General features: G+C 38.6%; 1 protein-coding gene across 2 annotated transcripts in view; it reads left to right on the forward strand.

Moving 5' to 3' along the window:
* Positions 1–15,806, forward strand: part of fancm (FA complementation group M) — a 39,972-nt gene that overhangs the window by 13,304 nt on the left and 10,862 nt on the right. For both annotated transcript variants that reach the window (XM_027274823.1, XM_027274824.1), the window contains 9 exons: positions 5,963–6,094; positions 7,048–7,180; positions 7,339–7,431; positions 7,617–7,721; positions 7,948–8,126; positions 9,167–9,373; positions 9,489–9,729; positions 9,849–9,997; positions 10,340–10,504. In XM_027274823.1, the coding sequence (XP_027130624.1) occupies positions 5,963–6,094; positions 7,048–7,180; positions 7,339–7,431; positions 7,617–7,721; positions 7,948–8,126; positions 9,167–9,373; positions 9,489–9,729; positions 9,849–9,997; positions 10,340–10,504 (1,404 nt within the window). The remainder of the gene's footprint in view (positions 1–5,962; positions 6,095–7,047; positions 7,181–7,338; positions 7,432–7,616; positions 7,722–7,947; positions 8,127–9,166; positions 9,374–9,488; positions 9,730–9,848; positions 9,998–10,339; positions 10,505–15,806) is intronic.

Raw genomic sequence — 15,806 nt, forward strand, 5'->3', positions numbered from 1 at the left:
GCTGTATTTCAACATTTCAACATTGTTGATTTTATTGTTTTTTTCTAAGTATGTTCTAATTAATTTTTTCACCTTATTTGACTCACCTCACTTTGAATTCAACATGTTCGAAAGGTGCTATTCAAATAAAGTTGCCTTTGTCAAGTGCTGTATAGGATTTTAAAATTATTTTAACTTATACATACTTACATACATCAAAAATTCTATTTCCACAGTGAATTCATACTTACATACATCAAAAATTCTATTTCCACAGTGAATTCATTATCTGTCACTTATAAGCTGCAAAGTGCACACGTAATTATTTGCATCCCGACCCTTTGACTGATGAGTTTCTTGACAACAGGGCACGCAGGGGTTGAGAGGCAGAAGGGAGTGGGTTGAGAGTGTGTGTACGTGACAGCCACGACTGTCCTCATAGGTACAATAGCAGAGAAATACACAATAGGCTACAAGGACACAAACAGGAGAAGACTAGAGGGAGAATAATGGATTTTTAAACAACTTTCTCCTGTGTTCTTTGCTTTGGCACATACATTATTTCATTATTTTAATGTTTTATTTTTAATTCAACTTAAATCGTTTTTTATTGGTGAACAAAAAAAAAACTTTGCAGGGATAATAAACATATTTGAACTTATGCACAAAGGGACAGACTACACAGAATCTCAATCTGATCTGTGATGCTGCAACAGCCAACCACCATGTTGCAGGCTTCAACACACACGTAGACAGTGACACATTATATAATCCTCTATGTCTGTGGGGGAGTCTTCATGTAAATACACGCAGTATACTGATACACTCACTCTACATTACAATAAAAGGGAGTGGTGAACCAGTTCTTCATACTGTCATTGGTCGTGAGTGTTGAATAGGACATGTGCTTGGATGTAGACCTCGGCATGTACTGCCGGATTGTGTTTGTCCTTTTGTCTTCTTGTTCTAAACAGCCACACGTTAATTGTTTTTTGATTCACGACAGCCCAAATTAAATGAGCACCCTCGCAGCAACGATAAGGTTTTCTCATTTATCGCATAATTAACGATGTTGGAATTTCCACACTACATTATGTTCACCTTCATAAGTATCAGTTAAAACAAGGCAAGCTTTGTCATGAAGACACACATCTATCACTAAAGTTCCACCATTGTTGACATGCAGGAGTGAGAGTCTAGTGTTGATCTGTTATTAATAGCTCCTTTATAGACCGGCTTTTTCCTTGATCCCGCCAACGTCACTTAGCTCCATGTCCCTAAACCAATCAACTGTTGGTCCCTTCTGAGCATGCTCAGAACAGCTGCCATCAGGGATGTGATTCGGCACACGTCCTCTCCTCTCCTCTCCTCTCCTCTCCTCTCCTCTCCTCTTTTTAATATTGTTACTGGCTTTAGGAGGAATCCAAACCTAGCATTCACTTCACAATCATTTCAATTATGATACTAGGTTGTTGATCCTAGTTTACTAGCGTAAACAAACTTGACTATGACCAAAAAGAAATGGTAACCTCTCTCTCTGTAATATTGTGTTTTTAGAAAGTGGATTTGTCCTTTTACTCCCTCCACCTCCTCTTTCCATCCTCCATCCTGCCTCCAATTAATCATGCAATTTTTCATGACATCTGACTGTTTGTATTACTGTTAATATATACTATAATAATAATACTGTTAATAATATATACAGTACAGTGCCAGATGTTGTAGGTGGATAAATCTAAAAGAAATGTAAAATATAATAATTTTGTCATCAGTCATTCTTTTATTAGAAAGACTTAAGGCAGTATGTGTTAATAAGTCATTTCTCTAGTTAACCGCTGTTTTTTTTTCTCTCTGACTCTACTCCAATTATTGTGACATGTTTTTAATGAACGTGCTCTATTGAAACACTATAGGCAGATTCCCATATAGCACCACGTGGTACAGAAACTGTAGGACACGTCATGCTTCATGCCAATTTAAGTAAGTAACCAAACAAGTAAGCTTCAAGACGTGATAAAAATAGAGCAACGATGAGTCAGTTGAAAGGAATTTTGGTCACTTATTAATTAATTTCAAACAAAAATATCAAACAAGCTCTTATTTATTTGATAATAAATGTAATCTTTTCATATTTCTGATTGTAGATAAGACAAAACAGGACTTTAAATTCAAGAATCTAAGAATCTTTTAAATCACTTTGTGCTCCATCTTTGATCGATAGTTTTCACTGTCTCCTGATGTTTTATCGACTGAACAATTAATCCTTAAACATAGAACAAAAAGTTCATTAGAGTTTCAGCCTTAGGTGAAAGCAGTGGACAGGTACAGAGTGCAGGAAGCTTGAACTATAGCACAGTTTTTTTTTTTTCCTGTTATTTCACTCCACATTCCAACCAGACAAAAACAGCAACCTCACTAATCTGGTTCTGTGTAATCTCATAATCTGGTCCAGACCACAGCGTACACATCCCCTCATTGAGCTTCACTTGTCAATTAACTAAAGAGAGGGATCTTTCTCTCAGTGCTGTCTGCTTCTGTCTTGACATGCACAACCACACAGACGTGCATATGCAGTGATGTGTACACACAGCAGAAGGCTTCAAAATACTGTGATTTTATCATTTTAAAATGGTAAATCTACTTGTAACTCACAACTACGTTAACAGGATTAAAGACTAAATGAGGCTGTTGTTATACTGCACACCAGAAAACAAAATACTCAAATGGTTACAATAATTCAGAGACAACTCCCTCGTAAATCTCTGCCTGTAGTTGTAGGCCGGCCTAATAGTGGTGTGTTAATATGTCCATTAAGCCATTTGGATGGTAATATTTCATTTATGTAGATGGGGGATCATAATGACCTGACAAAGATCTGTTTTTAAACTTTTGTGGCAGTGTGCAGCTGTTATATTTTTTTCTTTGAAAATTGTAGCATGCTTAATGTGATTGTAAGTGTAAATGGTTGTCTCTGTATTCCCCTTTCATCTTAAAAAAAAAAAATCCAGTACAGATTATGGACGGATCCATGAATGTTAATGTGTAAAATGGGGTTAAAATGGTTTCCCCTATCATTGTAAAGTTATTGGTGTTAATTAAATTAACATTTAACTTGGAGTTGGCTTAAATGAGACCATAACATATGAAGGACACCACACAAATGTTTCAAGGTTTGCAAGATAAATTCTTTATTAATAATTTGCCACTAAAGTAGGGAAGAAAAAGGAAAAACAGTTAACCCATAAAGTAATAAACCAAAAAGAGATGGAGACCCCGGCCAAAAGGAAGAAAAGAGGGAAACACAGGGCCAGCCACGCTATGGGCCTCAGCTCAAAAGAAAGAAAGCAAACCTTCCACCTGCTGCTGCCCCGGAGTGAGAGAGAATGCGGCCTCCCTCCTCCTCCTCAACCCATCCCGGATTTGCAAATTGACTTCCACCTGTGGAGGAAAGAACAAGGGAGGACAGGAGGGAGAACAGCAGCCACCAATAACAAAACACTCCCACTACCTGGCCACACACATGGGCAAATATAAATTCAGCTAGTGGTGCTAGATGGAAAGCCAAGGGATCACTGAAGTCAATAGGAATCACTCTCTACTGACCAAATGTATCCATCCAATAGCTCTTTGGTGCACTATAGGCTACATGTTTGTAGCACCTCACCTTGACAGATATTATTCTTTTTTTCTGTCTAACTATTCTGCAGAAACCAAATTTAGTTGCCACCAAAGTAGGAATGTAATGTGTGTTTTTAGCTGTCACGCATTTCAAGACATTGCTTTGGGCTTTATGAGAAATGATTGATCAATACAAATATTGTATTTCGTGTAGCAATCAAAGTACGGACAAGGGAATTTCTGAGTTGACATGAGCAGTACATGAACCCCTTCAGTTGAAACATTAAGGTCAAAGTGAGATGTATTTCAACAATACTATCACCCGCTAACTCTGCTCCTTTCTGGCTTTTAGCATCTGTCAGTAATGGTCAAGGATAAGGTGGAGCCTTGTCACCCTTGGATTGACTTACCCTCCTGTTTTCTGATCCTCTTATGTCACCATTTATTTAAAAAAACACATTACTTTCTGGCCCATCTGGTCTATCTGTTTCTGTACTCAGTGCTATATTAGTAGTCTTTCATTTTATGTGCCTGTTACAGCTATGATTGAATGAACCATCTTCACCAAGTACACAAACTGTACCTACACATTAAAAAGTATTACCACGGCACATTCAACATTGAAAGGTAATGGTTTCTCTGTGTTTAAAGCCCTTGTGGGAATTTAATTTGAAACTCCCTGTCTGGTCAATAATCCTTTTTTTTTGGTTACATATTTTAAAAAACAACCTTCCAAGTGTCTGTTTTCAACTTTAAACCATATCATATGTGATGAAGCACAATCCTGACCAGATGGCCTCCTTTCACTCTCCTGAAAGAACTTGTAGGACTGGGTGATAACGCTGTTGATGTTTTCTGAAAGGTCAGGGGAATTAGGCGTTGTTATTTAACTCTTTGCTTTTGTCTTCGTAAGCCATATGAAGCACGCTCGCATTTCATCTCAGAAAAGCAGCATGGGCAGAATTGGGGTGAACAGCTCAATTTACATTTCAAGAGGAGAAAAAAAATTTTTAATTATAAAAACATTTCTTATGTATGATTGCCTGCTGTTCCTTCCTGATGTATTTAAAATATAAAAGATTAATTAGTACATGTTTCAAGCTGTGCAGCTTACCACCACAACAGCTACTGATTATTTTCCTTCTTTCTTTCTACTTTCCTTTTTTTTTTTGTCACATGCAGCCGTGAAGACTTTTTTCCCATTTTGTCGATAACAGTGTTTAATCGCCCAACAAAATGAAAGAAACATTCAAAGAAAAAATGCACGTGTCATGGTATTTTGGAAAAATGTTAAATATGTATGTATATTACAATCAAGTGATGAGGTCCCAAATAATCAAAGACTCATAAAAGTAGACAGATTAGTAAAGGGGAGCAGGTTTTATACTAACGTTCTAGTTAAAGTGATGTAACGATGGTAATAAGGTCAGGAAAGAGCTCCATATCTTTTCATATTTCTCCAGCTCATCAAGATTTCTTCAGGTGTGCTATAAGATGTTATTTCATTTAACCATTGTCTCTGCGATGGAGGAAAATACACTTTTTACCAGCTGTACATGAACTCTTTTCTGTTAAATTATTATCACTTGCTATCCCAGTGGTGACTGTCAGTGTGTTTTTTTAAAAATACAATATGAAATGTTAAATATATTTGGCTTAAAATATCTTCTTATATAACATTTTCAACATTTTGTACTACTACGTTTTGTAAACGTGAATGTGAGATTCATATAAACGTCGGCTGACATCGTTTGGCCTACTTTCCACATGATATTCTAATTAACCTTTGTTTGCTTTTCGTAACACTCATACACCATTTACAAATCCAAACAAGAGAATTGCTTATCATATGTTACAAAATCTTTTTTTTTTTCAAACAATTGATTTCAAAGGGCATCCCACTTCTTCTTTCAGACCATCCTTTTATCCTCTTTGGTTTCTAAAGCAGCTTGTTCCACACGGCCGAAACTGAAATTGTAATGACCCAGCCTCTCATCACAAGCAGTCGTGAGGATGAATAGATATTGTCAATTTGTCGCTTTGAAAAACGACTTCCGGCTTTCCTCCCCCATTATAAAGAATTGAGGACAGAAGGAAGAAAGAATCCAACAACGTTTTAGTGTTTCAGTGTTATTGTGTGTCTCTTGTTGAAGCAAATCATCTATTTAGTCCGTGCAAGGTCTGTTCAATAGTGGTAACACCTGTGTATCTCACTGTGTGTGTGTGTGTGTGTGTGTGTGTGTGTGTGTGTGTGAGTGTGTGGATGCACTTTCCAGTCTGATGCATTACCCCTCAACACAGGAAATGCCCTATCATTGATGACCTATATACAGTATATATATCTGTTTATTACTCTTCCTGCCAGGTCCTGGAGAAGTTCATGTCTCGTCTGGTTCAGAACCGTGTCATGGGACACAAAGACCTGCGGACTCTCAGTAAATACCAGCTCATCCTCGCCAGGGATCAGTTCCGGAAGAACCCACCGCCAAACATCAAGGCACGGACTCAGTTTTACATGATACGTTGCGTAACCTTTAAGAATTTCTGACACTTCTTAATGGAGCTCTGGAACTGATAAAACATGATAAAAGCTCATTAGCTAAATTAAAAATCTAATTTTAGTTTAATAACTAAACTGGTATGTAAGGAATGGACAGCTTTATTCTTCCAGTGAGATTAATTGTCTTTAATGAAGATATGCATAATGGTACGAAGATAGAGTCATGGGTTCTGTTAATAGTTAAGCAGTATTACATGACAGGATGAGCCATGCCTCATTATTTGCGTGACAGTGATGTTGATTACTGATGTGCCAATAATAAAGTAAAGCTCATCCTCAAGTGTAATATTGTGATTGTGCAACAGTTACCAACAAAATAAAACATAAAATCAAAATGAGTTCACATTAATTGTTTGCTTTCAAAATAAAAGACCTTTTGCTAGTGTTATCTCTGCTTTCATGGAAACGCATCTGACTAATGACTGGAAAGCAATTAGTTACATCAGTAGACTCAGTAGGGTGTAACAACAATTTAAATACCAATTAAGACTGAAAATACAAATGACAATAATGTGTTCATTTAATATTGCAAACAGAAAACTGAGGCACTCGTGAGGGTAAGATTACTTAAAATGCCTTTATTGATACATGGCTAATCTATTAAAAGCGTGTCTACGCGTTTCAGCCAAACTGGCCTTCATCAGGACAAGAGTGAAAAATGCTGAAGAAGGCCTCCCTGACTGAAGAGCACCTGAGGGATACACTTTTTGCAATACCCAAGCAGCACTTCATTCACTCTGTTCCAATGTGTTCATTTATTTTGAAATGTGGTTTAAGCAGAGCAGTTTAAAATATGTTACTATAGCAGTTTCTATACATAAAGCTCATATCTTACATATTTTATCTTATCAGTGGTCTCATAAACTCACATCCTCTCTTGCTCTCTAAAGAGTCCGCAGCAGGGAATGCTGGAGGGCGACTTTGCCCTTTGCATCAGCCTGTACCATGGCTACGAGCTGCTGATGCAGATGGGGCTCCGATCGCTCTTCTTTTACATCCAGGGTATCATGGACGGATCCAGAGGTCAGTCACCTTACCTGCAGGCTTTCAGTGGATTTCCTGGCATTAAAAAAAAACATTTCTTCCTCACACCCAAAGCCCCCGGGTGTATGTACATGTATGTGTATAATTTAAAAAACATGTGTTTTATATGAGGGCTCTCCATCGTTTGTTTCTTTCAGAGATGTCCAGGGCCAGAAATGAGCTGCAGAGGACTCCCATTTTTATGGACCTTTATCGTGAGATGGAAGCGATGTTTGTGAAGCCATCTGCTGGTACCTGAGCACTCATTCATATTTTATTTTTTTGCCTTTCTTGCATAGTTGTATGAGGCATTTCGATGGAAGGTGTCTGGATACCAATTCACTTAAATTTAGCAAACAAACCACATCAATTTTTTCAAGACACTTAGATACATGACATAAATGACACTAACATCCTCTATGATTAATACTTCTAGGTCTGGATGAGGCGTTCGTTTACAGTCACCCCAAATTGAAGAAACTGGAAGAGGTCGTGCTGCAGCATTTCAGACAATGGGCTGAGAAGTCAGCAGACAATAATGGTGATTTACTTATTATAACAGTGCTATGCTGTGACTCATACATGCAATCATTGTTCTAAATTAAAGCTGAGATCTTTGATTCTCTTCACGGAGAGCGTCTAACATTGTGTTAAAGTTCTTTAAACTCGTTGCTATGGTTACATTAAAGATGCAACACTGTGTATTAAAGTACTGTATGAAATTGGCTCTGCAGTTACTGTTTCTTTCCTGTCTCGTTAACGTACAGGTTCAGGTCCTCAGGAGGTAAGCACGCGTGTGATGATCTTTTCATCATTCCGTGAGAGCGTGCAGGAGATCGCAGCCATGTTGAACCGCCATGCTCCGCTGATAAGGGTCATGACCTTTATGGGCCAAGCCTCAGCGGGGAAGGGAGTCAAAGGCTTCACCCAAAAGGAGCAACTGGAGGTAGAAAAATACACTACTCACAAAAAGTTAGAGATATTTGGCTCTCGGATGAAATTTCAGAGTGCGTCTAAAATGCACTATAACCTTTACAGGTGAACTCAATTTAACCTTTTGAATGCACATGTCCAACTGTTCAGTGTTTCAGTGCTTATTGCATAACATGCTGTTCTCTAACAAGGCGACTAACCGCAAAAATCACAATAAGTGTCTGATCCATGAATCGACCGATAAATGTTCTGGTTCAGTGACATCATGCTGTTTATATTTTGATCAACAGTACCTGGTCAGTGTGAGTTTTCAAACAGGATGTAGTCAGCGTCACAGAGTGTCATCAGCAGGTTGCAATTAGTCATGATCAATCATGAGACGTCCTTGTCAAGCTGTAATCATTGCTCAAGGACACATGACAAGTTACTGACGTTTTTTGTTGTGGTATACCCACCACTGTTGTTAGCTTGAATATACTTGACACAAATATTTAAGACTTTGCAGCTGTATGATTTATAAAAAAAAGAAACCCCTGCACATTCATTATTAATACTTAATTCCCATAGAAGTGTTTCCTTAAGTTATTGCGATTGCGATTTATGTGGTGGGCAATGAAAGGGTGATGAGTGGTGGTGGAAATTATTTCAATAAAAACTGACACCATCCTTTCATAGAGTAAAATGAGTATCATTTTTTTTTTATACCCAGTCTACTGTTCATCTTTCATATTCTGATATAATTTACACTCATTTCTCCTCGTTGGGGGTATTTGCAAGTTGAATGCTCACTGCTGGTTGCTCAGTACAGTCATTTTCTCAGGAATATAGAATGCAGGAATGACGCTTACATGTAAGTGGACAGTGTGTCCTGTACACGTGTCATTTGCTGAAAATAGAGCTGGTTACAAAAGCATTTTGTTGTCTCTACACAACAACCTCAATTCAAGTAGCTAGTACAGGTATGTATTTTAAATTCAACAACATAACAGGCTTAATTGATACTCATACTGCTCCTAATTATAGCTGTGTTTCTGTTGTTGACTTGTGTTGTAGGTGGTGCACAGGTTCCGTCTTGGAGGCTTCAACACGTTGGTGTCAACCTGTGTTGGTGAGGAGGGTCTGGATATCGGAGAGGTGGACCTCATCGTTTGCTTCGACGCACAGAAGAATCCCATCCGCCTGGTACAGCGGATGGGACGTACTGGACGTAAGCGGCAGGGACGCATTGTTGTCATCCTGGCTGAGGGACGTGAGGAGAGGGTGAGTGTTGAACCCTGAGCCCTCATATTAAAAGTGTGGTGAACTTTTCTCTACTCAAAATCAGAGATGAACCCCACATCGATCCACAAATCAACCAAACCTTTGTTTTCCTCAGACATACAACCAGAGCCAGAGCAACAAGCGCAGTGTATACAAGTCCATTATCGGCAACAAAAGCCGGTTCCACATGTTCTCTAACAGTCCCCGCATGCTGCCCGGAGGAGTGAACCCAACCCTGCATAAGATGCACATTACCTGTGGCCAGTTTGACCACCAGGAGAACAGCAGGCGGTCCGTCAGGGGTCGACGGTCCCACTCTGAAGGACGGGCCTCACTCATCCACCCTCAAAACCTGAGTGAGTCATGAAGCAGGAGCAGATTTGGCATATTTAAACTGGAGATGTAGGGGAAAAAATATTTTATTGGATAAAGTGGACATGGGTTTTTATGAGTTTGTATGTGTCTAATGTGTTAGTTCGGCAGGGCAGTGCAACCTCAGACGGGTTTCTGAGCAGTACTGAGTATGCCTTCTGGGCGTCCACCATGAAGCTGCAGGAGGATGAAGCCCATCCAGCCCTGAAACAGTCACAATTCTTGTCCCTACCCAATGATCTACCACCTCAGGTTTGTTTCTTTCTTTCTTTGGCAATGAAGATAAAGCTGTTGTGTGCCCATCTTGAAGCCAGCATACTATACATATTTAATAAGAATGTAGGAATGTAGGCACATTAGAAGTAGCAAGATTGAGTCCCTAATATCATGTAGAAAAATTACTTATTTAGATTTATATATGATTATCAACCCAAGGATGGAAAGTAATGCATAAAAATGACAGGGATTTTTGTGTGTGTATGTCTTAAAACCTGCTATATTCTGTCCTGTCTGAACTTTTGTTACCAGCTTGATTAAATTGTTATTAATTTACTAGCAATATATATTTGCATTATTTCATTTTATATCCTCTAGAAGGAAGTTTCCAAAAGTGGACCACCACCCAGAGAGCTGTCTTTGTGGGAATGGAGACACTGGCAGCACAAAGCGCTTCCCACCCATGTTGTCGATCATTCCCTCCGCTGCCACCACTTCGTTAAGGTGATGGAGCTCATAGATGGCATGAGAGAGGAAAACGAGGTGAGAACAGAAAGTTACTCCAGTAGTTTTCATTCTGTGAGAATCTAGACAGAAACTAAAATAGTCCTACGGGAAATCACTGGGCTTCACACAGCTTACATAAATGTTCATTTCATAAAAGAAAGACAGTGTTCTGAACTTTATAGGCTCGCCAGGCTGAAAGGAGTCAGCTGAGTTGTGTGTGAACTCACAACTGTGAGTTACTACATTCATTGTTTTGACCTGGAAGGCAAATTCCCAGGCTCCATTTTTCTTTCTTTCTTTAGACTTATTTTTAACAGGACTTGGTTTTAGGACTTTGGCTTTTCTTCCATAATTAATTTTAACCAAAAAAAAAATGTTTTTTTAAATGACACTATGAAGCGTGGAAACTATTTATTTTAGCTCAAGATTTACTTACCAATCTATTTATTTATAGCCAGGTGAACCCTTTTTTTAGTTATAAAGGTGCTAAAACAGGTTAAAAGCTTTCTGACTTAATAGCAGCCTGGTTCATGTTCTCAGCTGTTAATTGATACCAATCTTGTTGTTCCGGTAGTTTTTATCAGCAGCCACACAAGAGTTGTTGACATGTTGAATCCATAGACGGTCATCTACAGGTGTGTTGCCATGGTGTGGTTTAAAAAGCAATATCAGACGTGTAATTTAGCCACGAGGCTTGTCTATCACCCTCTTCCTGACCTTGTTTACATTTAGCAAATCCCCTCCTATTACACACCTCATCACTTCCAAATGTCTGCTCCAAGAGTGCTCCAGACCTCCTGCTCTCGCCATCTGCTCTAATACAAGATTGTGCCATTGATAACACCCCTGAATTTCTGCAAATCCTTGAAATTGGGTCAGAGATTATGGTAAAACTGACTATTGGCTGAGCTAACAAGTGGGCTCTTATTACTTCTTTTTCCACTACGTGATTCTTGACCATACATGGGAAGGAAAGAATTATCCCAACTATAAAAACAAAACTGGATTAACAGGCAAGATGGCAACTAATGTCTCACACGCCTCCAGGGACGAATTCAGGTCATAAAGTACCCAAAGAACAAAAGAGCACTTGAGCTTAAAGATTTGATTCGACACAAATGTGGAAAAAAAAAACAACTTGGTTCAAAGTTATTTAGTTTCCAGAAGTAAGCTAAATCTTAAGCAGCCCAGTGGCCTTTCCTGTTTTATTTATACTGCATATGTTTTCCTAACTCTACAGTTATTTGTACACGCTGTGCACTAAGTACATTAATTGCTAATGAGCAGCGTCTTGTCCAGTCTCACTCTGAGAGTAACTACAGCTGTCAAATAAATACAGTTAAGTACAATATTTGCAACTGAAATGTAGTTAAGCAGAAGTAAAAAGTAGTAGAAACTTGCAAAAACACAGTACGAGTACCTTTTTAAACTGTACATAAACACACTGTCTGAGTCATTGTGTTTGGTCACATCACACCACTTCTACGAAAGCTGCTCATCCTCTAAATCTGTTATTTTAATCATTATGAATGTGTAGACACTTCTAATCTGCATCTGCATCAAATTATGCCCAATAATCTTTTTTCATTTTTTTTTTTCTCCCCCCATTCCAGTGAGTGCTGTAGTACGAGAAAGATCAACAAAATCTTCGGAGGGAAAAACCCAAAGCTAAACTTTCCGCCAAATTAAATTAAAATCTGTTTTCAGACAAAGGAATGGGACCAAAAACAAAACCTCCTCTAAAGAAACTAAATTAAAGTAATAATAAGTCATCCTGATTTTTTTTTTTTTAATTAAAAAAAACAACCCATAAATCTGTTTTTTACTTCAAACAGTCCACAAAGAACATTTGACTATCCTCGCAGTGTTTTCCTTTAAACAATTTACTCCTTTTTTAACATTACCTCACCACGTAGTCGTGACGAATTGAATTTATTGCAGTCCACACGCTCTAGACAAACAAACGTGCTTCCTTTCACACTCAAACAGCCTGTTTCTGTTTTTCTACACTCATCTTTACCCTTGGAGGGACACCACGGCTTACTTGCTTAGCCAGATTTCACAGAGAGGCCTTCTGCCCCTTTGCTCTGGAAACATCAGAGGGAGAACAAAAAAAAAAAAAGATGAAGCACTAAGTAAAAGTGCAATCTTTATTTTTCTTATAAATCTTGCCCACATATCCTCTCGCCCTCTTTTAATAATGCACTCTAAAAACCATTAATCTTATTTGAGGCAATTTTCTGTCTGGATGAATTCAGAACCATGCTGTGTTTCTCTTTACACTGCCTCTTTCTCTTGATTATCAGGAGACAGCACAGGCAGCACCTCCTCTCCTGCGATTATGTAACGCTTCTCTGAACTGTTACGTAAAACCAAGAACTGGAAGTAGGTCGGGGTTGTGACGACCTACATGTATGGAGCACTGGGCTGCAGAGGGATGAGATTTAAAAAAAACAAACAGATGCAAAGATAGAAGAAAACAAATTTCACATGTAAAGAGAATTAAAGTGACGCGAAATTAAAAATGAATCATTCACACATATCGCATATTCAAGTGCCGTGTCTCACATTTCATTCTTGCTTGTTACCGACGTTTGTCATGTTCGAGCTTGACATTGCTGCACATCTCAGCACACATCAGTAGTAGTTTTTTAAAATCTCTGCCTTCACATCGTTCTTTTATCTTTACTCAGATTAACTGATTCTTGCGTTTCCATATCATTCTTTACTTTTAGCACTCGATTTTCAACTTTTTCAACTCGATATGTACCCCATCATAGCCTGTTGTCTGATCCAGACAGATGCATCCTGCAAATGATGAATTCTTTGCTTCTTCTTTCATCACGCAGTCTGAAACAACGCAAACCCTCTGACCCTTCATCCTCTGCAACACTCTCTCTCTGTCTCTCTCTGTCTCTCTCTCTCTGTCTGTGGCTCTCTCTCTCTCTGTCTGTCTGTCTCTCTGTCTGTCTCTCTCTCTCTCTCTCTCTCTGTCCTTGTCATCAAGTTTATTTCAGTCTCTAGATCCACAGCCTTAATCTGATCATTCATTATTTGTGCACCAGGTGGGTTAAGGTCAGTCCTTTGTGAATCAAGTTCAGCTGTGTCAAGAAAGGGTGGGGAGAAAAAAAAAGAAACTCACTTAAGATATTAAAATGTATATCTTCAAGGGAGGAACATGATGATGCATGATGGTGTCCAGTGCGTGCGAATACATCCTTGAATATTTAAAAACCTCGCTTGCGTTTTCCATCAGGGACGTGATGCAGCTTTAGTCTTTGGTCATCCAAGAGATGCAGGAGTCTTAAGTATTTTTGTAAGATGGATTACCCTAAAAAACAGTGATTTATTACTCTGATAGTGTTATAACTTCGCAGTATTTCACAAGACTAACTGCAGTAAAGTATCACCAAAGAATGCACGATATTTCAGTAAAAAACGTTCTAGTGAGAGCTGCAGTTCATTTCTGTTTGTTGTAGCTGTGATTTTTTGATTCACAGATGTTACTAATAACACTGACAACGGCTTAGGTTCTATTCAAGTGTCCCAGTAAGCAAGCATGCATAAAACTAACGCCGTCTAGCAAAATCCAAGTGTTTCATATTTTATTATGCTTGTTTTAAAAAACGGTTAACTTAACAGTAATTATTGTAAACGCAGGTATGTAAACAGGTCTGAATGTTTACTTTTAGTCATCTCTATTCTGTGTGATTATTACAAGTCAGAACTGGAAATGGATCGCATTTTTTCAGTGTACTGTCTCGACTCGACTTGCGTCACTGAGAAGAATGTTCGTTAATTACAGCTCTTGTGTTCTCACCTGCAGGCTGCTCAGTGGCTGCTAAGTATTTACCTCCAGGTATTCTCTAATAAATTTGTTTGTTATTATTTTATTTTCTTTTAACAGTAATTATTGCAGTGACTTGAGGTTTGGAGTTATTTAAGTTGATAATACCGCTTGTGCTTCTTGAAAATGTCAAAGTGGAGTGTACGACGTGTTTTAAAGTGAAAGATATTTCTGTTTTCCAGAATAAATACCACACACACATGTTCAGAGAACATTTTGTTCGTGTTTATCCAGCTCCTACATGCTGAACATTGCAATTTTCTTTTTTTACACAAACAAACCTCAATTTCATAAACAACCACGCTTGTTGCTGCTGATGTGGAACGTTCTCTTTAATCCACTATTGCATCACTATTAAACAAAGTGAATGCTATAACAAAAGGACAAACAACTGCACTTTTTCTGCCGATAAGAAAGATGTTTGCCGTATTTTTGACCAATCGGCTCCATCATACGTTTTGTTGTTCTGATTGGTTGTAGGTCTATCTTGATCTTCACCCCTCTGATACACTCGTTGGCAATCGAACGTCAAGGTAGAAACCTGCTGATCAAGAATCAAAATGATATGGTTCATTCAGTTCATGACATAATAATTACATAGTAACACTGTTCCTGTAACTATACAGTATTACAAAACCAGCTGAAGGACCAGTTCAGCTGCACACTTAATAAAAAAAAGGTGCTTTTACACTACATATCCCATTCACCCGTTCACACACTGCTCATCAGTCTTTGTAAGTTAACCATTCATACACATTCACACACCGATAGCGCAGCCTTCGGTAGCAATTTGGGGTTCAGTATCTTGCTCAAGAACACTTCGACTTAAAGACTGGAGGAGTCGATGGGGGGATCAAACCACCATCCAATTAGTGGACGAGCCGCTCTACCTCCTGAGCCACAGCCGTCCGACATCTAGACTGAAATATCTCAGCTATTGGATTGATTGTTAAACTTTTGTACAGACATTCGTGGTCCCCAGAAGGGGAAACCTACTGACTTTGGTGACCTTTGACAAGAGCCTTCAAATCATTTTGGACTGTATTCTTCTTGTGGTTTCAGTGCAGCGGCTGGTGGTGACATTCTTGTGCTGAATTAAATAATGTATGAAAATTGGGGATGACTAACTTCCAGCAGGTCAGCGGCATACAGAAATGATTCGATTTTAAAGATACTTACACATTCATTCACATTCATACACATCTAGTCGGTGTTGAAAACATGCCTCGATGCCGAGTTGAATAGGTGGTACAGTGTGTTATGGAATTTTCTATCCTTAGGTTACTCAAGGTCAGCAGTATTAGTTGTTTGGCTTTGATTGGGAACAACAGGTGCCAGTCTATCTCAACACTGTGGTGACCAGGGTCGAAGAGACCTATTGCTGCTTTCCTAGTTATAATAGAAAGCTTGCCGTTGATGGTCCAATCTGCGTAAACAAACATCCGTGTCTCCAGACTAGAATATGCTGACAATAACACCTCCATGGGTAAA

This window comes from Larimichthys crocea, chromosome XXIV (assembly GCF_000972845.2).
Source record: "Larimichthys crocea isolate SSNF chromosome XXIV, L_crocea_2.0, whole genome shotgun sequence".
Classification (NCBI taxonomy): Eukaryota; Metazoa; Chordata; class Actinopteri; family Sciaenidae; genus Larimichthys; species Larimichthys crocea.